Raw genomic sequence first — 21,525 nt, forward strand, 5'->3', positions numbered from 1 at the left:
CCATATTAGGGCAAAGCAAGGCGGAGGAGCTTTTCGATCCTTCCGGTTCTGAGCCCCATCCTATCTTCAGGCCCTTCCTACCTGCAGCCTTTGGGGCTCGGCGAAACTAACTGCCGGGCCGAAAACCTGGCTGCCGAGCCCCGCCCTCCAGCGCCGGGCTGTTCCCTAGGGTACGCCCGTGGCATACCTTCTGCACCCCACCTGCAGCGGGCTAGCTCGCTGCCCGCAACCCTCCCCCCTCTAAAGACTGGGGTTGGTACTCCCGTCTTCCCGTCCCCTTGTCAACTGCAGGGGGCCCTCACATAGTTAGTTCCGGGGCGGTTGCTCTCACCGACCGGAACTGTCCGCCCCTCCCGCGGCCCCGGGGCCGCTGGAGGCAGCGAGGAGTAGGTAGAGGGGGCGGGGGCCGCCATAGGGTGTCCTTAGAGGACTGGGACCCTGAAGGCGGGACATTGGGGCGATCCATGGGTGGGGCCAGCCATTAACCAGCCCCACTTTTCCTGTGCCAGGCACTGAACTGAGCTCTTGACTGGCATCAACTCTAAATCCTCAGAACATCCCAGGGAGGTAGGTACCATTATTACCCCCATTTTTACAGATTCAGACTTAAGGGAAAACAGACTCAGAGTTAATTAACATGTTCAGGGCTACATAGACATAGGTCAAGCCTGGGCTTGAATCCAGGTATATCTGGCTGTCCAGAGATCCAGGTATCTCTTTACTATCTGGGGCAAAGAGAAGGGGCAGAGGTGGGGAGGGGTGAGACAAGAAGAGGCTGGGAGGCACGAAGAACATTAGCGTTAAGTACCGGATGCTTGGAACTCTGGGCTCAGCAGAACCCAGGAAGAGTGGAAGTGAAGGGAAGAGCATCAGAAAGACAAGCATAGTAGTATAGTAGTATATCATGGCAGTTAGGTGATCAAATTCAAAACCACCTGGATTCAAATTGCATGTTGGTAAGCTTGGACCTGCACCATCCTTACAAAGTCTGTTTCCTCATCTGTAAAATGAAGATGAGCATGGTCCCTGCTCTTGGGGTTGAGTGAGGAATTCAGTGAGCAACCAGTAAAATGTCTGCCCCTCACTTGGCACACAGTAGGTGCTGGAGAATAGGAGCTAAGCCATCATCCTTGTCAATAGGGCGCTGAAACCTGACTCCGCGAAGTGTCGGTGGATGGAAGGAGCCCTTGGACTCTTCTAGTGCCACTTTCCCCCCCATCAATGGTCCTTTCCTCTCCAGCTCCACAGGGTCCCCTATCCTGAGCCATGAGTGAGCTGAAGGACTGCCCCTTGCAGTTCCACGACTTCAAGTCTGTGGACCACCTGAAGGTCTGTCCCCGCTACACAGCGGTGTTGGCCCGCTCTGAGGATGACGGCATCGGTATCGAGGAGCTGGACACATTGCAGCTGGAGCTTGAGACCCTGCTTTCCTCTGCCAGCCGACGCCTGCGGGTGCTTGAGGCTGAAACCCAGGTTATACCCTACAGAGGGGACATCACTACAGGGATGTCACTACAGGGACATCACTACAGTCCACTACAGGGATGGACTATGACAAGTTATGGGATGTGTCATTGAGTTAGCCTCAGCTGCTGAGGCCCAGGTTACAGGATCTCAGGGGTGAAGAGAGAGACCCAAACATTGCTCGTGTGACACATAAAATATGCAAGAATGTGCATGCTCCTTCTAAAATGTGAGATTTCTTATTCACTAAGCATCTAGGGACCCCCCCCACTCCACAATGTTCTGGGTCTGTAGAGTTAATTAGGACAATTCCAGCCTTTGGGGAGTGTGCCAACTAAAGGGAAGGGGAGGTCAGACACGTATCAGGTGAATTGCTGTTCTGATTAGGAGTACTGGGGGAACTGGAATGGGAGGCCTGGATTTGAATCCTGCTGTTTCTGAGCTGTGTGATGTTGCAAAACTTACCACCTGCTTCTGCAGATCAGTCCTCTGTCTGCAAAGTGGGCTGGATAATAGGACCTACCCTCAGCTTTTGTGAGGATTAAGAGAGATTTTTACAAAGGCTCAGCCCAACGTCTGACACTTAAGTAAGCATGTCAAATGTTATTTATTGGTCTGACTCTCATTATTTCTATTTATGGCATAAACATCCTCTGAGCCCTGTGTGCCAGGTGCTCTGCCAGGACCTGGGGACCAGAGATGGCTGAGATGAACTTCCTGGTCCCCAATAGCTTATAATCCTGTTGAAGAGACAAGGTACTCCGTTTATTCTAGTTATGACCAGATGACATGATCGGGCCTAGGGGTGCGAGGTACCAGAGACTCCTGTAGAAAGAAGATGCCATTTTAACTGAACCTCCAAGATGAATAAAATTAACTTGTGGTCCCTGGGAACCCATGGAAGCTTTTCGAGTGGGGCTGTGGCACAGTCTTTTAGCATCTAAGAAGTAGAAAGCTGGTACAGGAAAGGCTTTCTAGTCATGGTAACATTTAAAGTGAAGGTTTGCTGGGAGCCATACGTGCCTTCAGTAGAAAGTTACTGCCAGCATGTTTTCCTCAGGCTAATATGCACTGCATTGTCATCTACTTGTTGGACCTGCTAAACACTGTGTGACCAGGGTGGGTGCTGCAGAGGTGAATCAATACAGACAAGTGAATGGAATGAAGACAAGTATATGAAAACATCTTGTGAGCTGGGCACAGAAAAGGAGCTGAGTTTTGCAGTATGATTAGGAGTTTGCTAGATAAAAAAAGGAAGGGGAGAGACTTAGAGCCTTCTTGAGTTCCAGATCCTAATTTTTCATGGGGAGATGGAGTTGTCCTGTGTCTTCCCTTCTCAACCTCAGTGACAGTCTTTGAATTTCAGATCCTCACTGACTGGCAGGATAAGAAAGGTGACCGACGATTCCTGAAGCTGGGTCGAGACCATGAGCTTGGAGCTCCCCCCAAACATGGGAAGCCCAAGAAGCAGAAACTGGAAGGGAAGGCGGGACATGGGCCCGGCCCTGGCCCTGGGCGACCCAAATCCAAAAACCTTCAGCCCAAGATCCAGGAATATGAATTCACCGATGACCCAATTGATGTGCCACGTATCCCCAAGAATGACGCCCCCAACAGGTTCTGGGCCCAGGAACATAGATGGGCCTTGGGATTTGGGCACTGGAGGCTGTGGAGGGGCCTGGGGCTGAGGCTGGTGGGGCAGGGGCACCCCCTCAGGCTCTGCTTCTCCCTGCAGATTCTGGGCTTCGGTGGAGCCATACTGTGCTGATATCACCAGTGAGGAAGTGCGCACGCTAGAGGAGCTACTGAAACCCCCAGAAGATGAGGCTGAACATTACAAGGTGAAGACCCCAGGCCTAGATAGACATGATGGAGAACAAGAGGGCTCAGAGATGCCTCAGAATCAAAGATCACAGAGCTATATATCATCTTCTTTTTCTCTCTCCCCAGCCTCCTGACAGTTCCATTAACCCACTCAGACACCCAGGTTCTAGCTCTCAGCTTCCTCCCTTCCACCCCGCTACATCCTAAGGCATCTTCTTCAGTGAGGTCCTCCCTTTGTCTCTGTCATCCCCTTTGCTTTGGCTCAAAAATTCATCAGCTTTTACCTTTACAGCCTCTTAACACTTGCTTCCCTCTAGAGGGATTCTCTCTCCCTTTTTATTGGATGCACCAGATGGCATGTGGGATCTTAGTTCCCTGACCAGGGATCGATCCTGCACCCCTTGCAGTAGAAGTGAGCAGTCTTCAGCATTGAACCACCATGGAAGTTCCTCTCTCTCTTTTTTATTTTTTTAATGTATAGAAGTTTTTTTTATTTTTAGTCTTTATGATGAAAATAAAAGAGGTTCCGTTAAAGAAAATTTAGAAAATACAGAAAAATGTTGGAGGGGAATTCTCCCATAGGTCTGCTGTCATGATTAGAGGTGCTTAAAACACAGCCTCGTGTGGCTCCCACTGCCCACAGACTCAGGTCCAAGCCTCAGTCCTTGGTAGCACAGCCCAGGTGCCCCTCTCCAGTGTCCTTGGCCACACCACCTCTTTACTGCTGTTATTTGCCAGCCCCACCAAGCACCTTACCCTCACTCCAGGCTCACACAAGGTCCTTTCTGGTCTCTGGGCCTCTGCACATGCCCATCTCCTCTTGGCAAACTAACACCCTTCAAGTCCCGTATTGCACGTTACCTGCACCAAAATGGTTTTGCAGGTTTCCCAGCAGAAAGTTGGTCTGTCTTTTGCACTGCCACAACACCCTAACCTACTCTGTCACTCCACTTGTCTGAATTTTTAAAAAGCTTATTTGAAAAGGTAATCTGTACGGGCAGTCACAAGTTTAAGCAGTGCATAAGCTATTTCTCTCTCATTTCTGACCTTAAGGCCTGTAGTTCTCTCGAGAGATAATAGCTGTCAACTGAAATTGTCTGTGTACACACACCATTGTGCACCTTACATCGTGGAAATTTTCCTGTACTGCCTTCTGTGTGTTTTAGTTGTTTATGTACCTGGCTTCTTTTCTAAACTATGAGTGTAAAGATTTTTATCTCCTGTATCTCTTCTCACCTGAGGCTCAGGCCTCAGCCCTGGGCTAGATACTTGGGAGACAGATAAATGAAGGAATGAGGGTGAACTAAGAGCCTGTTAGCAGTTCCAAGGGCACAGAGAGACCATGCCACACCCCAGGCATCGGTGGCCTGTATTTATCTCTTTGGGGCTGGGTGGGATGTCTCCCACAGATCCCGCCCTTGGGGAAGCACTACTCCCAGCGCTGGGCACAGGAGGACCTGCTGGAGGAGCAGAAGGACGGGGCCCGGGCAGCAGCCGTGGCTGACAAGAAGAAAGGCCTCATGGGGCCCCTGACCGAACTGGACACTAAAGTTAAGTCCCTCACCTCCCCGCCCACCCCAGGCTAGGACTTGAGTTCCCAGAACTTCAGCCCACCAGTCTACCATGTTTCTGCCCAATGCAGATGTGGATGCCCTGCTGAAGAAGTCTGAGGCCCAGCATGAGCAGCCAGAAGACGGGTGTCCCTTTGGTGCCCTGACACAGCGCCTGCTGCAGGCCTTGGTGGAGGTGAGTACCCCCAGTGCAAAACAGGAACCACTATCACTCTATTTCAATGTTTAACTGTTTATTGAAGTGTATATTTAGAAAGGTACGTAAGTCATAAATGTACAGCTTGATTGATTTTCACAAATGAGCACCCTTGTGCAACTAGTCCCAAGATCACAAAATAAAACATCATTGGCATCCCTGAAGGCCCTCTCGTGCCCCTCCCAGTGTTTAACCTCCCCCACCTCCAGGGTAGCCACTACTCCACAGTTACTTTTGTGGAGCATTAGTGAAAGGCCCTGTGCAAAGGGCTTTCTACACATCCTCTTGTTAGAGGCAGATAGTGGTTAACCCCACATTACACCGAACAAGGTTGAGGCTCAAAAAAGGGAACTGTTTGCTTGACATCACACAGCTAATAAGCGGAAGCAGGTTTCAAACACCAGATTCAGCGTCCCTTTCTTTATGCCCACTGACTATCCCAAGGCATGTCTCGTCACCTTATGAGCCTCAGTTTTCCCTCTGGCTCAAACACAATAGCATTTTTCTCTCCCATGTAGTATTCTGGGCACATGTTCCAGATCAATTGAGCTTGGGGGAGATCTCTGTTCCACACCATCAGACAGGGACCCCAGGTTTGCTGGCTTTTGAATTGTTTAAAAAAATGCATATATGTATCTTTGGCTGTGCTGGGTCTTCGTTGCTGCTTAGGTTTTTCTCTAGTTGTGGCGATCAGGGGCTACTCTGTAGTTGGGGTGCTCGGGCTTGTAATTGCAGTGGCTTCTTTTGTTGTGGAGCACGGGCTCTGGGGTGCACAGGCTCAGTAGTAGCAGCTCCTGGCCTCTAGAGCACAGGCTCAGTAGTTGTGGTGCCCAGGCTTAGTTGCTCTGCGGCATGTGGGATCTTCCTGGTTCAGGGATCAAACCTATGTCTGCTGCATTCCACAGAGCCACCAGGGAAGCCCACTTTGCTGTTGTAAACATGAGCTCTGCACAGGGTCATTCCAAATGTGACTGGCACTCCAGCCCACAGAAAAAGAGCAAGGAGGAGTGTGTGAAGGTCCCACTGGCTGTGGCTCTTATCTCGTCTAATCACTTTCCATTGGAGAGTATTTGTCACATGACCACCCTGACCACAGGGGAGGCTGGGAAGTGGGGTGTATCTGGGTAGCCATTAGCCCAGCTCCTGTAGAGGGAAGACGAGAATGGCTTTTGGACAGCCAGCCACCTCTGCCACGGTACAGCCCCCGTGCTCAGCACAGCCCCTGGTGCACTGCAAATGCTTAACGAGCCCTAGTTCTTCTCATTACTGCTGTTGAATGTTACCATCACTCTTCTGTGCTCCCTTTTGTATCAGTACAAAAACAAGAATTTATAAAATGATGAAAGCTTTTTGGAGCCAGTTTGGGAAGACTTCCCAGAGTGGGTGGAATGCAAAGAAGAAAAGATTATTTCTGGTATGTGAAGACTGTCCATGTAGGTCAGAGGGAAGCAGGAAAATGATAATACTACAGCTCTTTCTTCTTCTGACCATCTCTGTGCTCTTCTAGGAAAATATTATTTCCCCCATGGAGGACTCTCCTATTCCAGACATGTCTGGGAAAGAATCGGGGGCGGATGGGGCAAGCACCTCTCCCCGCAATCAGAACAAGCCCTTCAGGTGAGTGACATCATGTCCACACTCCACAGTCTGGCCTCTGCTTCTGTTGACTTCTGTCAATCCCAGCCTGGGGTGGTCTTTATATTCATAGAGAGACTGAGGACATTTTTATAAAGTCCAATAGAAGTCACATGTGCGTGCTGGCCAAGCACTTCCACATACACAGAGTTAGTTCAGGGTTTTCATTATGGCCCTGTTCTCACTGTAAACCTAAATGTCCAACTGGAGGGGACTGGCTGGCTAACTCGTTGTAACTCCATATGATGAAATAACTTGCAACTATCAATCATATTAGAGAAATATAATTAATTGATATGAAAAGATGGGATCAGTAGAGTGATAAGTGGAAAACATTAGTTGTAGCACAATATGAACAGTATGACCCTATTTTTACTTAAGATATATTTAAATGTGTGTACATAGCAGGTAACAAGCTAAAATAATACATAATAAAAGTGGGAAGAGGGACTTCCCAGGTTGTCCAGTGGTTAAGACTCCACACTGCCAATGCAGGGGGTGCGGGTTCAATCCCTGGTCAGAGAACTAAGATCCCACAGGGCCATGAGTGTAGCCAAAAGATTTAAAAAAAAGTGAGACTAATATTTAACACAATCTAGAGTATGTATAGTATTTATATAATAGTAACATAAAATACATATTTTTATGTATATACCATATGGGAAAAAAATGGTGTGTAATAATAACAGATAACATAATAATTCTCTCTAGGTTGTTAGCATTATAGGTTTTCCTGTATTTTATATTAAATAATATATTGATATCTGTTGCTTGTGTCTGAAACAAGATCAAATGTGTCTGTCTCTATATTTTGATATGTAGATAGACAGAGAGGGTGTCCCAAAGAGAAGGGAAGGTGTTTGCTAGCTTGGGTGCCTCAGAGGGGCTCCCCCACAGGCTGGCCTTGAGCTGAGCACTGCCCTCCCCTGCAGTGTGCCGCATACGAAGTCCCTGGAGAGCCGCATTAAGGAGGAGCTGATCGCCCAGGGCCTGCTGGAGTCTGAGGACCGCCCTGCAGAGGACTCAGAGGACGAGGTTCTGGCAGAGCTGCGCAAGCGGCAGGCTGAGCTGAAGGCGCTCAGTGCCCACAACCGCACCAAGAAGCATGACCTGCTGAGGTGAGTGTGGATGGGAGGCCTCGGCCGCAATGGTCACCTTCTGGGAGCTTGACGGCAGGCTTTTCAAACCTGGCAGGGCCTCTGAAGACCTGAGGAGCTTTGAAAAAAAAGTCATTGCTGGGCACCACCCCACTGGTTATATCTCAAACATTCTAATTCCCCTGACTAGAGATGAGGCATCTGTGAGTTATTTATTTACCTCAAACTGTGGTAAAAACAAATAATAGAAAATTTTACCCTCTAAACCGTTTTCAAGTGTACAGTTTAGTAGTGTTAATTATATTCACATTGTTGTGTGGCTTAGTTTTTAATCCTCTCCATGCTGATTTTCTTTTTCTCCCAAAGTGTGCTTTTTTTTTTTTCTTGATTCTTGTTCTTTGTTTTTGGTGCCAAAACTCAGGATTGAACCAGGGACCTTTTGTTCCCCCCAAGTTTTATAGTGAAAATTTCATACATGTAGAAAATCTGACAGACTAGCACAGTAAACACCAATATACTCTCTACCTCAGATTATCAACTATTAATATTTAGTTGGGCATCTGTGATTATCAGCCTCTCACCAGGAATTGACCAGTGTTGAAGTGCAATGTCATTCATTTTGTATTCATTTCCATACATCTTGCCCTGCATTGGTCACAACAAGGATGCAGGTAGAAACCAGAGGGAGATCACGGGAGGCACTGCCATTTTATTGGGGAGATAGACAAACAGCCCAACTAAGTCCCCTTGCTTCTTATAGGCAGGTGCTGTGTCTTCACCTCACAGAGCCCCAACAGAGCAGGGCACACTCATCCATTTGGCCAGGTTGCCTATCTCTTAGACCTGGTGCTGTGGGTTAGGAGAAGAGGCAGGGCAAAGGGCTTACAGTCATTGCATGAGTGGTTGGCAAAGACATGCACCATTAGGAAAGAAAGTTGCTGACGAGCTGCTGGGGTATTTAAGGATGAGGGTGTACTGAGTGTCTACCATGTACCACGGGTTTTATGTCTGCCCTCTTACTTAATCTCCTGTACAGCCCAGAGAGTAGCTGGTAGTTTTTTCCCTGTGCACCAAATGAGGAAATAAAGGCCCAGTGAAATGAGTGCTCTGCTGAAGGCCACACAGCCAGCAAACAGCCAAGCTGTGACTCAAGCCCAAGGCTGAGTCCAAAGCCTCATTCTAGTTCCCTCTCAAGGGCAAGAAGAGGAAAATACAGATAAAAGAGTATGGAGGAAGGGAGGGCAAGGGCAGAGGGGGAGAGAGAAGTAGGGCTGTGCAGATGTGGAAGTCAGGGGCAGTGAAGGAACTAGATTGACTGTCAGAAGGCCCGCATGTACCCCTCAGCCCTGTATGGACAGGCTGCAAGGCATGTCCTGCCCCGAGCAGCAGCTTCCCCTTCTGAAAAATCAACAGGTTAAACTATGTGGATCTCTTTAGTGACCTTCCAGCTCCACCATCAATTGAATTGATAGGTCAGGTTCCATTCAGAGGCATCAATTTGGCGTCTCACTTGCCTCCTGTAGACCTCAGGCTGCCTGGACCCTTAGATGGCTCTGGAATTTGGATGCTGAAGTAAGCAGGTCTTTTGCTGGCCCCGGGACACCTTTTAAAGATAGTTGGGAGCCAGCCTGCTTCGATTCAGATTTCTGCTCACTAGCTGTGGGATCCTGGGGCGTTTCTTTCCCTCCTTGAGCCTCAGTTCCCTCAGTGGTAACAAGAATATTAGTAGTACCTACCTCACAAGGTTGTTATGAGGATTAGTTGAATTACTGTTTTTGAAGAGGCAGTACTTGACACAGGGCACCACCTAAGTGTGGCTCAGTAACTTTGCTTTTTGGTATGGAAAGGTCCACGGTCCCCGGGTAGCAGATGGGCTCAGTCTGGAAGAGGGAGGAGCCCCTGTCCTGGTGGGCTTCCCATAGCATCTGGTTGGCTGGTCCCCATAGGCTGGCGAAGGAGGAGGTGAGCCGACAGGAGCTGAGGCAGCGGGTCCGCATGGCAGACAATGAGGTCATGGATGCCTTCCGCAAGATCATGGCTGCCCGGCAGAAGAAACGGACCCCCACCAAGAAGGAGAAAGACCAGGCTTGGAAGACTCTGAAGGAGCGCGAGAGCATCCTGAAGCTGCTGGACGGGTAGCTCTCACCCCTGCTCAGGCCGCCTTCCCCTGGCCTGGGACGGGAGGCCCACTTCCTTCCGGCTTCCAGAAGTTTGGCCTGTGGCTGCCTAGCTAATGTCAAATGGCAGCGGTCTCTAGAGCCTGGGCCCTTCCCTGACATGTTCTGGCGTAAGTCTGTATAGCCAGGACATGAGAGGCCCTGCTGGGCTGGCCTGGGGCCCAGTCTCTGCTTGGTCCCCCAGATGAGGAGGGTCTTCATTTCTGGGTCTTCCTCACCCCCTACCCTCTCTACCCCTCACCCTCAAGGACTTCTCCATTGTGGTTTTGTAAAGTGCAGACTTAAGAATAAAGCGACTGAAACATGGTTTTTTTAAAAAGCATCCAGAATCTCTGCATGTCTGTTACTGTGGGGTAGAAAGGAACTGGTGGAGTGGCAGAGTTGACTAGGGCATGCTCGATGGCTCTCAGCCTGTGGCCACTCACCCAGGTCATTCATTCAGGGAGAACTTTCTGAAGATATCTGTGACCACAGGTAACAACATCTCAGCTCAGGGTGGTTTGACAATAAGGACATTGTGTTAGCTAGGGGTTTGGTGCTCTGGGGGCAGGGTGGCATCCACCAGGGTTGACCAAAGGGCCAGGGATCTCCACACTCCCATGGTGTCAGCTTTTGTCTGAAGTAGGTTCCCTTCCTGCTGTGCAGTGGCAGCCAGTAGCAGCTGATGGAGGCCAAATGCTTCCTTATTTCTGTCCAGCACAAGAGGGCAGGAAGGCATCAGCTGGCTTCCACGGCCCACCCCGAAGAGCAAGAAGCCTTTCCCAGCCACCATTAGGTCTCACCAGCCCAATCTCGGTCCTACATGCCCATTCTTGAACCCTGGTGGATGCCACCCTGCCCCCGGAGCACCAAACCCCTAGCTAACACAATGTCCTTATTGTCAAACCACCCTGAGCTGAGATGTTGTTACCTGTGGCCACAGATATCTTCAGAAAGTTCTCCCTGAATGAATGACCTGGGATGACTCTAATGGGTTTAAACCACTCTCTATGAGAAAGGAGTCTGCTTCCCCACTAAGCCTAAGGTAGTGGGGAGACAGGGTAGAACAGATGAATAAACAGACTCTTGTCTCTGTCTCCAATTGTTCCTAAACTATGATGTCAGAGAGTCGGAGAATAATTTGCAATTTACTGTGGGAAGGTTGAGGTCCACATGGAGGTGTGGGGGGGCAGAGATTCCCTAAGGAAGTGACCTATGAACTGAGCCTTAAAGGAGGATGGCCAGGATGGCCAACATTCTTATACGGCCAACACCTCTCCTGTTAGAGAACTGCCTTTTTCCCATTCCACCTAGCTCTGTGGGCTGTCAAAAGAGGGTGGACATGTGACACCAGAACGGCCAATCTCAGTCTGCCATCCCTCTAGCCACAATGATTGGTCCAAAGAGTGGGCAAGTGACTCAAGCTGGGCTAATCAGAGGCCTTCCGTAAGACTGCTCTATGGATGCTGAAAGAAAGGAGGACTTCTCTTTTGAGAGAAAAAAACACAGAATATAAGCTTGAACCACCCAGTAACCCATTTTCTGGCCACATGGAAAAGTCTGCCGGAGAATACAGCCAATTCAGGAAGCAGAGCCAGGAGATGGAAGACAGAGCTCTCGAACGATATAGCTGATGCCCTGGATCCTCCACTGGAGTTCAGTTATATTCGCCCACAAATGTTTATTTCAGCTTACGCTAGTCTACTTTGGAGCTTTGTCATTTGTCAACTAGAAAAGATGTGACTAATAAAAGTGTATTTTGGCAAAAAGAAGGGTGGCGTGCGGTCCTGAGAGAAAGGACAGTGTGAGGGAGGCTCTGCCTCCTGCTGTGTGGCAGTGGAGGGGCGGGGGAGGTGCTGCTGCAGATTTTCAGTGATTCACTGCCCTGCGGTTCTGTGCAGGCTTCTCAGAGAGAAACACCCACACTTAATTTCTAAAATTAAGTGCTCAATAAATTCGGCCTTGTACAAGGCACTGCTAAACTTTTTAAGCTATTGAATCTTCTCAAACATCCCGCATGTAGGTACTAACAATATCCCAGTCACAGATGAGGAAACTTAAGTCTTAGGAATTGATATACCTTGCCTGCTCAAGTAGCGGATTAGTGGTTGAGCATGGTTTCAAGCTCAGTTTGACTTGCAGAGTCTCTTTATGACGCAGCACATTAGGGCCCCACTTCCTTAGAGTCTGCGTGTGGTACTTCAGGTTTAGGTGGTGCGCAACCTCTACAGCAATACACGCAAGCCCTGCCTACAGACCCCCTGTTCTTAGTTACTGCTCGTTTCCATGTCCGTTACCATAAGTATAGTAGGCGTCATTAGCACAGTGTTCCAGGAACAGCGACGATTTTGTGGAGGAGGAAGGATGGCAGCCGAGGTCCCGAGATGAGGTAGAATTGTGAGAGAGGGAGGTAGACATTATAAGTAGAAGGAAAAACCCTAGAAGACTGACTGGGCCTAGTTCACGAGGGAAAAAACGGAACTTTGAAGGATTGGTTGTGAGAATTCTAGTTATTCTCTATTGCACATCTACCTTCTGCCTGGTACTGTGCTGGCCCTTTGCTCCATGTCTTATATGATGCTCATTACACACCTACAAGGCGAGGAGTAACATTTACCTTGCAGAGGAGGACATCCAGGCTCAAGAAGGTTGCACAGCCTCAGTGCAAGAACGGTTACAGCCCTGCTAGTACGATCCCTGACAGGGGTGACAACGACAACAGGACAGGGAGTCGCTCTTATGGCCACCCATGTCCATTAGAGCTGGAGAAGGCCTCCTTTATGGGGCTGGGGAAAGCTGGGTTCCCTTTGAGGAGGGGGAGATTCGTTTTGGCACCTCAAGGCTCCAATGTTTTTATTTTTTGTGGGATCTTAGTTCCCCGACTAGGAACTGAACCCAGGCCCCAGCAGTGAAAGTGTGGAATTCTAACCATTGGACTGCCAGGGAATTCCCTAGGCTACAGTTTTAATTGGAAAGGATATTGATCCCTTATCACCAATTTGGTAAAAAAAAAAAAAAAAAAGTCTTTTGTGTGTTGGCCCTGAAAATCGTCCACTAACATTGTTTACCCTGAGTCCCCAGTGCCTTACAACTAACTTTCAGAAACACCAGAGTGAGTGAGAACAGGATTGGGTAGAAGTGGAGTACGTGGGCTTGACCCATCCATGACCTAGCATGGGTCCCCAGGCCTCCCCAGCACTCTTGGGAACTGACTGGGGGATGCAAGGTCACACATGACTTCTGCTAAGGAAGCAATGAGGAATTCCCTGGTGGCCTAGTGGTTAGGATTCTGAGCTTTCATAGCTGTGACCCCTGGGTTCAATTGCTGGCAGGGGAACAGAGATCTTGCAAACCACAGGGTGTAGCTAAACAAAAAAAAGAAGGAAGCAATGGCTGGAAGTTTATGGGAAAATGGTCAGAGAATAAATTCCTTTCCTGATGAGTGGCTCAGGACTCAAAGGAGAGAACTAAGCATAAACAGACCAAAATTCACTTGTTCATGTATTAATTCACTCATTGCTTTTTCTCTTTATTCACTTCATAAAAACATTTATCGCTCCATCTGCTGCTGCTGCTGCTGCTAAGTCGCTTCAGTCGTGTCCGACTCTGTTCGACCCCATAGACGGAAGCCCACCAGGATCCTCCGTCCCTGGGATTCTCCAGGCAAGAACACTGGAGTGGGTTGCCATTTCCTTCTCCAATGTAGGAAAGTGAAAAGTGAAAGTGAAGTCGCTCAGTCGTGACCGACTCTTCGCAACCCCATGGACTGCAGCCTACCAGGCTCCTCCGTCCATGGGATTTTCCAGGCAAGAGTACTGAAGTGGGGTGCCATTGCCTTCTCGGATTGCTCCATCTACTTGCCTTTATTTCCTCATTCATACTTTTGTTTCCTTACTCAGTGATCCTGTTACCCTGGCTAAAAGCTATGTGGGTGACAATGGGAGGCAGCTGAGCAGACAACCAAAACACAAGGCAATAAAAGCAGATAGAAGAATGTATAAAATATGCACAGACTTGGGACAGAGACTGGTTTATAACAGCCCAGAGGGTTAGAGGGCTTCCCTGGTGGCTCAGACAGTAAAGAATCTGCCTGCCATGTTGGGAGACCCAGGTTTGATCCCTGGGTCAGGGAAGATCCCCTGGAGAAGGGAACAGCTACTCTCTCCAGTATTCTTGCCTGGAGAATTCCATGGACAGAGGAGTCTGGCAGGTTACAGTCCAAGAGGGCACAAAGACTCGGACACAACTGAGCAATTAACACTTCCATTTCATTTAGAGGGTCAGGAAAGACTTCGGGGAGAATGTGGAAAAGAAGTTGCAGGTCAGAAGACATTCCAAACAAAAGGAACAGCAAGGCACAGAGGTGCGAACAGCTGTTTTGCTTAGAGAGAGGTGAGAACTTGAGTGTGACTGGAGCCCTGGATGTGTGGAGGGGGAGGGCAGGATGAGATGTGAGGCCGAAAGTAGGTTGAGACCAGGCTGGGACAGGCTTTGAATGGCAGGTTAAGGTTCGCTAGTTTTATTCCTAAGGTCAGTGGTTGTTCTCAAAGTGTGATTCCTGAACCAGCAACATCAGCATCATCTGGGAACTTAATAATGATGCAAATTCTCATGGCCCAGATCTACCCAATCAGCAGGGCTCCAGGGGTGGGGGGCCAGATGTCTGTTTCAGCAGGCCCTAAGGCGATTCCTGATGCATTTTATAGTCTGGGCATCATTCTTCTAGGCATTAGGGAGTCAGGGGTGGTTTGTGAACAGGGGAGTGCCATAACAGCACCCTAAAATGGGAAGTACTCTGATAGCAGCAGGGAGGCTGCACTGAAAAGAGGGGGTGAGGGTGAAACTGCATCAGACAGGAGTGCAATCATGTGCAAAGGAACACATCTGAGATGGAGGATGTTGCAGAAACTGGCAGATGTCCTCCCAAATATATGCTCCCTTTCTTCTACAGTAATAGAACTCCTGATTTTTAGCTGGACATGTGCGTCTGAAAGACTAAATATCCTAGCTTCCTTTGCAATTAGGTATGATCATGTGATCAAGTTTCAGCTGACAGATGTGAGTGGAAGAGATGTGTGTTACTATGAGGTCTTGAGTCTCAAGGGCTGTGCCCTCCATGTTCCCTTCTCCCCATTGCTGGGATGAGGCATGGTGGCCACGCTTCTCAAAACATGTGGTCCAAGACCCCATAGAAACAGGTGAGTAAAAAGACAAAAAGTTAGGATTCTTCTTACCTTGTAGTCATTGTACCAGCCTGAGACTGCTGTAACAGATTGTTATACATTTCTATTTTAAGTCACAATTATTTTGGGTGTCTCCTAGAGAAACAAACCTATGTTCTAGTTGATAAAGTAAGTGGCATGCCAAGCCCTCTTTTCAAACTATACCTGCTTCCTTCTCTTCCCTTCGTCTCTTTCTTTTTCAAAAGAATTTGGGAAAACATAACTGAGGGTGTGTCTAATGAGTTTCATAAAGTTAAGCCCATCTGGTTTAATGGAGTCATGGTCATTAACCATTAGATTTAGCTCTAAGCTTCCTGGAAGCTACAGTGCAAAATGGAAATATGATGCATCAGTCTCAGAACATTTGATATCAGAGTAAAGGGCATCTCCCAGTTTTACTGACAAAAATTCTAGTAATTTGTCGTGCTGGCAAAATTTTTCAACTGGAGTCATATGTAGATAATATTCTCCATAAATTTGACAGGAAAAGGAGACTGAGTTTCACATGGTGATTTCTTATCACAACCTCTGATGAAAGCTCAGGACATATTGTTAAAACAACTCTGGAAGAATGGTTATGCAAGGGACCCCCAAGCTAGGGTGGTGCCAAGCACTGTACGTGAATTTGCTCCTTTCAACAACCCTATGTCAGAGCAGGCAATACTATTACCCTTATTTTACAGATGAGGAAACTAAGCTACAGAAAGGGGAAGGGCCAGATCAGATAGCTGGTGGTGAGCCAGTGTTGTAAGCCAGGTCTTAGACCTTAGAGGCCTTATTCTAAACGTCCCTCTCTGGGCTGGCCAGCACCATCACATACAAAATTGTAGGTACTGTGGGATGAGAATCAGCGAAAGGCCAAGAATATGTGCCCTAGAATATGCCTGGGTTAGCCAAGAGAAATTAGTGAGATCTGGTAAACAGTAGAGGGACCTCTGAGCCTCTAAAGATAGGCTGTTCCTAGGTGAGAAAGTAGGGGTAGGCACCACAGAGGCAGAGGGAAAACCCCAAATGTGGGGCTCAACTAGAACTTGTGGACCTTCAAGAATGGAAGGAGAAATAATATTGAGAGTGCTATCCTTGGGGACCTAATGTCTGGAAAAGGAGAGGAAAACTCTCTTAAATAGGCTGCTGCTGCTGCTGCTAAGTCACTTCAGTTGTGTCTGACTCTGTGCGACCCCATAGATGGAGCCCACCAGGCTCCCCTGTCCCTGGGATTCTCCAGGCAAGAACACTGGAGTGGGTTGCCATTTCCTTCTCCAATGCATGAAAGCGAAAAGTGAAAGTGAACTTGCTCAGTCGTGCCCGACTCTTCACAATCCCACGGACTGCAGCATACCAGGCTCCTCCATCCATGGGATTTTCCAGGCAAGAGTACTGGATGGGTTGCCATTGCCCTAATTTAGGATTATTTCCCTGAAATTGATTCCCAGAAGAGAAATTCCTGGGTCAAAAGGCTGGACATTATTTAAGCTTTTGATGCGTACTGCCAAATTGCTTTCCAAAAGAAAGATTTTTAGCAAGTCATTTTTCCACCAGAAATACTGAAGTACCCATTGCTCACACTAACATCAGCTATAAATGGTTTCTTCTTTTAATTTGTACTTCCTTGACTACTTTCAAGGTAGAGAATATTCCATGTTCATTGTGTTTTGTCTGTCTCCTTTGACCATTTATTGGTTCTTAGTTATCAATTTTATGTATTCTTTACATAATAGAAATATTAACCCACTGTCACTAAAACATTTCCTCAGTCAGAAGTTTGCCTTTTACTGTTAGCTATGATCTTGGAATAAGGTAGAGTTTTGGGTTTGTCTGTTTGTTTCCAACAACAGAGGTTAAGAATGTTTTTATAATTGTGATGCAACCGACAAGGGCTTAATTTCCAAAATATACAAACAGCTCATGCAACTCAACAACAGAAAACAATCCAATCAAAAAATGAGCAGAAGGCCTAAATAGACATTTTCCCAAAAAAGAAATTCAAATGGTCAACAGGCACATGAAAAGATGCTCAACATCTCTTATTATTGGAGAAATACAATCAAAACTACAAGGTACCACCTCATTCTGGTCAGAATGTCCATCATTAAAACTCTACAAATAACAAATTTTGGAGAGGATGTGGACAAGAGTGAACCTCCAAAATAAGTTGGTACAGCCACTATGGAAAAAAATATGGAAGGTCCTCAGAATAACTAAAAATAGAATTACCATAAGATGCAGAAATCCCACTCCTGAGCATATACCCAGATGAAAAGCTAATCCAAAAAGACACATGCACTCCTATGTCACCATTCACAATAGCCAAGACATGAAAACAATCTAAATGTCCAACTACAGATGAACGGATAAAGAAGACATGGTACATATATACAATGGAATACTATTTAGCCATCAGATCAGATCAGATCAGTCGCTCAGTCGTGTCTGACTCTTTGCGACCCCATGAATCGCAGCATGCCAGGCCTCCCTGTCCATCACCAACTCCCAGAGTTCACCCAGACTCACATACATCGAGTCAGTGATGCCATCCAGCCATCTCATCCTCTGTCGTCCCCTTCTCCTCCTGCCCCCAATCCCTCCCAGCATCAGAGTCTTTTCCAATGAGTCAACAGTTTGCATGAGGTGACCAAAGTACTGGAGTTTCAGCTTTAGCATCATTCCTTCCAAAGAAATCCCAGGGCTGATCTCCTTCAGAATGGACTAGTTGGATCTCCGTGCAGTCCAAGGAACTCTCAAGAGTCTTCTCCAACACCACAGTTCCAAAGCATCAATTCTTCGGCGCTCAGCCTTCTTCACAGTCCAACTCTCACATCCATACATGACCACTGGAAAAACCATAGCCTTGACTAGACGAACCTTTGTTGGCAAAGTAATGTCTCTGCTTTTGAATATGCTATCTAGGTTGGTCATAACTTTCCTTCCAAGGAGTAAGCGTCTTTTAATTTCATGGCTGCAGTCACCATCTGCAGTGATTTTGGAGCCCAGAAAAATAAAGTCTGACACTGTTTCCACTGTTTCCCCATCTATTTCCCATGAAGTGGTGGGACCGGATGCCATGATCTTCGTTTTCTGAATGTTGAGCTTTAATCCAACTTTTCCACTCTCCACTTTCACTTTCATCAAGAGGCTTTTTAGTTCCTCTTCACTTTCTGCCATAAGGGTGGTGTCATCTGCATATCTGAGGTTATTGATATTTCTCCAGGCAATCTTGATTCCAGTTTGTGTTTTTTCCAGTCCAGCGTTTCTCATGATGTATTCTGCATAGAAGTTAAATAAACAGGGTGACAATATACAGCCTTGACGAACTCCTTTTCCTATGTGGAACCAGTCTGTTGTTCCATGTCCAGTTCTAACTGTTGCTTCCTGACCTGCATACAAATTTCTCAAGAGGCAGGTCAGGTGGTCTGGTATTCCCATCTCTTTCAGAATTTCCCACAGTTTATTGTGATCCACACAGTCAAAGGCTTTGGCATAGTCAATAAAGCAGAAATAGATGCTTTTCTGGAACTCTCTTGCTTTTTCCATGATCCAGCGGATGTTGGCAATTTGATCTCTGGTTCCTCTGCCTTTTCTAAAACCAGCTTGAACATCAGGAAGTTCATGCTTCACGTATTGCTGAAGCCTGGCTTGGAGAATTTTGAGCATTACTTTACTAGCGTGTGAGATGAGTGCAATTGTGCGGTAGTTTGAGCATTCTTTGGCATTGCCTTTCTTTGGGATTGGAATGAAAACTGACCTTTTCCAGTCCTGTGGCCACTGCTGAGTTTTCCAAAGTTGCTGGCATATTGAGTGCAGCACTTTCACAGCATCATCTTTCAGGATTTGGAATAGCTCAACTGGAATTCCATCACCTCCACTAGCTTTGTTCGTAGTGATGCTTTCTAAGGCCCACTTGACTTCACATTCTAGGATGTCTGGCTCTAGGTCAGTGATCACACCATTGTGATTATCTGGGTCGTGAAGATCTTTTTGTACAGTTCTTCTGTGTATTCTTGCCACCTCTTCTTAATATCTTCTGCTTCTGTTAGGTCCATACCATTTCTGTCCTTTATTTCCTGGTCATTCCCTGGTCCAGTGGTTAGGAACTGGCACTTTCACTGCTGTGGCTCAGGTTCAAATCCTGGTCGGGGACTAAAGTCATGCAAACTGTGCCACAGCACAGCCAATAAATAAATAAATAAATAAAATATGGCACAAATGAACCTGTCTAAGAAACAGATTCACGGACACAGGGTACAGACGTGGTTGCCAAGTGGGAGGCAGGGAGGGGAGGGGTGGAGTGGAGGCTGGGGTTAGCAGATGTAAGTTATTATATATGGAATGGATAAACAGCAAGGTCCTACTGTATAGCACAGAGAACTGTATTTAGTATCCTATGATAAAATGGATAAGAATATAAAAAGAACGATGGAAAAGGATATAAAAAAAAAATATATATATATATATATACAGTTTTCCCAGTAGTCATGTGTGTATGTGAGAGTTAGACTACAAAGAAAGCTGAGTGCTGAAGAATTGATGCTTTTGAACTATAGTGTTGGAGAAGACTCTTGAGAGTCCCTTGGACTGCAAGGAGATCCAACCAGTCCATCCTAAAGGAAAAATCAGTCCTGAATATTCATTGGAAGGACTGACACTGAAGCTGAAACTCCAATACTTTGGCCACCTGATGCAAAGAACTGACTCACTGGAAAAGACCCTGATGCTGGGATAGATTGAAGGCGGGAGGAGAAGGAGACAACAGAGGATGAGATGGTTGGATGGCATCACCGACTCGATGAACATGAGTTTGAGTAAGCTCCAGGAGTTGGTGATGGACAGGGAAGCCTGGTGTGCTGCAATCCATGGGGTTGCAAAGAGTTGGACATGACTGAGCAGCTGAACGGAACTGAATCACTTTGCTGTACAGCAGAAATGAACACACTGTAAATCAACTATACCTCAATAAAAAAGGTTTTTATGTTTGTATATAAGCCTGTCCATCTTTTCCTTGTGATTTCTTCCATTTTTCTCTAATCTCAGAAGACCACACATCTAATGGTTAATTTTCTGTTGGATTCAAGAACTGATAGCGATGTCTGAGCTGTTTAGTCCTTTTTTAATTACAAAGGAGAAAAGGGAATTACTTCCTTTACTTTTTTCTTTTCTTGTTTCCATGTATTTTGACTTTCCTTGACTTACTTTTTTAGTACCTTGAAATATGCTCATTGAAGATGGGGGCTCATTGGAGAAGGGGGCTATAGGAGGAAATGGGTATATGTATACACATTATAAAAAGTCTGGAAGAGTAAGAAACAAAACATATTAACTGATTTTTTTTTTCTGATGGGAGCAGGACTGGGATGGATTTTGGTTGTGCCTGCCCAGCACTGCTATTCCTTTGGGCAATATAGCCGTCTTCACTCCTTGTGGCTCTGGTGGGGTTGCCCATGACAGTACATTTACCCTTTATAATACCTTAATCCTCTGCCAACAGGTACAGGGCTAAAGGCATAGGCGTGTCAGTTCAGCAGAGCCCATCATAGTCCTTCCCTGAGACTGATATACGAAACCGGGTGTAGCTCCTCTTTTGCTGGGTTCAGTTGGAAAGCTGGGGCTCTCACACCATGCTTGCTGCCAGGTAGAGGAGATCACTCTGCAGAGGAAAGGAAACCGAAGTGTAAAGAAAAATCAAGACAAGGAGAGATGAGAGGAAGCAAATTCTACAAGTACTGTGTCTCCAGTTCCAGTCTCAGACGCTGAGCCATGGTGTTCTTCCTTCTGTCTTGCTTCAGCTATGTTAAGCCCTAGGTTTCTCTCTGGTGAAGCTGGCTTAATTGGGTATTCTGTCACTTGACAAGTAAAAGAATCTAACCAGTGGAAAGGAGGTGTGGGGGAAGGAAATTGCCGCTTAGCCCCCTATTCACAGACAAATCAGGTCCCTTCTCTGAGCCTCTGTTTATACTAAGTTCACTTCAGTTCAGATCAGTCACTCAGTCGTGTCCGACTCTGCGACCCCATGAATCGCAGCATGCCAGGCCTCCCTGTCCATCACCAACTCCCGGAGTTCACCCAGACTCACATCCATCAAGTCAGTGATGCCATCCAGCCATCTCATCCTCTGTCGTCCCCTTCTCCTCCTGCCCCCAATCCCTCCCAGCATCAGAGTCTTTTCCAATAAGTCAACTCTTCGCACGAGGTGGCCAAAATACTGGAGTTTCAGCTTTAGCATCATTCCTTCCAAAGAAATTCCAGGGCTGATCTCCTTCAGAATGGACTGGTTGGATCTCCTTGCAGTCTAAGGGACTCTCAAGAGTCTTCTCCAACACCACAGTTCAAAAGCATCAATTCTTCGGCACTCAGCCTTCTTCTTTT

The 21,525-nt window shown here is 47.1% G+C and overlaps 2 protein-coding genes across 4 annotated transcripts in view; one reads left to right on the forward strand and one right to left on the reverse strand.

The window, feature by feature from the left end:
- The first annotated feature begins 21 nt into the window (after window positions 1–21).
- On the forward strand, window positions 22–10,286 carry TADA3 (transcriptional adaptor 3). Of its 3 annotated transcripts, none has more exons than XM_070776249.1 (10): window positions 22–170; window positions 510–567; window positions 1,241–1,473; window positions 2,831–3,081; window positions 3,200–3,305; window positions 4,698–4,837; window positions 4,929–5,034; window positions 6,563–6,672; window positions 7,623–7,808; window positions 9,734–10,286. In XM_070776249.1, the coding sequence occupies exons 3-10, from the start codon at window positions 1,267–1,269 to the stop codon at window positions 9,924–9,926; spliced, it is 1,299 nt and encodes a 432-aa protein (XP_070632350.1). In that variant the 5' UTR covers window positions 22–170; window positions 510–567; window positions 1,241–1,266; the 3' UTR covers window positions 9,927–10,286. The 3 variants fall into 3 exon arrangements, with proteins under 3 accessions (XP_070632350.1, XP_070632351.1, XP_070632352.1); XM_070776250.1 differs by lacking the exon at window positions 22–170 and adding an exon at window positions 316–386; XM_070776251.1 differs by lacking the exon at window positions 22–170 and adding an exon at window positions 372–390.
- A 639-nt stretch (window positions 10,287–10,925) lies between these two features.
- OGG1 (8-oxoguanine DNA glycosylase) overlaps window positions 10,926–21,525 on the reverse strand; it is a 28,902-nt gene continuing 18,302 nt past the window's right edge. The window contains exon 7 of the mRNA XM_070776253.1: window positions 10,926–20,806. Coding sequence (XP_070632354.1) covers window positions 20,771–20,806 — 36 coding nt within the window. The 3' untranslated portion in view covers window positions 10,926–20,770. The remainder of the gene's footprint in view (window positions 20,807–21,525) is intronic.

This window comes from Bos indicus, chromosome 22 (genome assembly GCF_029378745.1).
Source record: "Bos indicus isolate NIAB-ARS_2022 breed Sahiwal x Tharparkar chromosome 22, NIAB-ARS_B.indTharparkar_mat_pri_1.0, whole genome shotgun sequence".
NCBI classification, from domain to species: Eukaryota; Metazoa; Chordata; class Mammalia; order Artiodactyla; family Bovidae; genus Bos; species Bos indicus.

Coding starts and splice junctions, on each gene's coding strand:
- TADA3 (XM_070776249.1), top strand. CDS start 1,267: ATGAGTGAGCTGAAGGACTGCCCCTTGCAGTTCCACGACTTCAAGTCT. Junction 4,838..4,928: donor CTGACCGAACTGGACACTAA/AGTTAAGTCCCT, acceptor TCTGCCCAATGC/AGATGTGGATGCCCTGCTGA. Junction 6,673..7,622: donor AATCAGAACAAGCCCTTCAG/GTGAGTGACATC, acceptor CCTCCCCTGCAG/TGTGCCGCATACGAAGTCCC.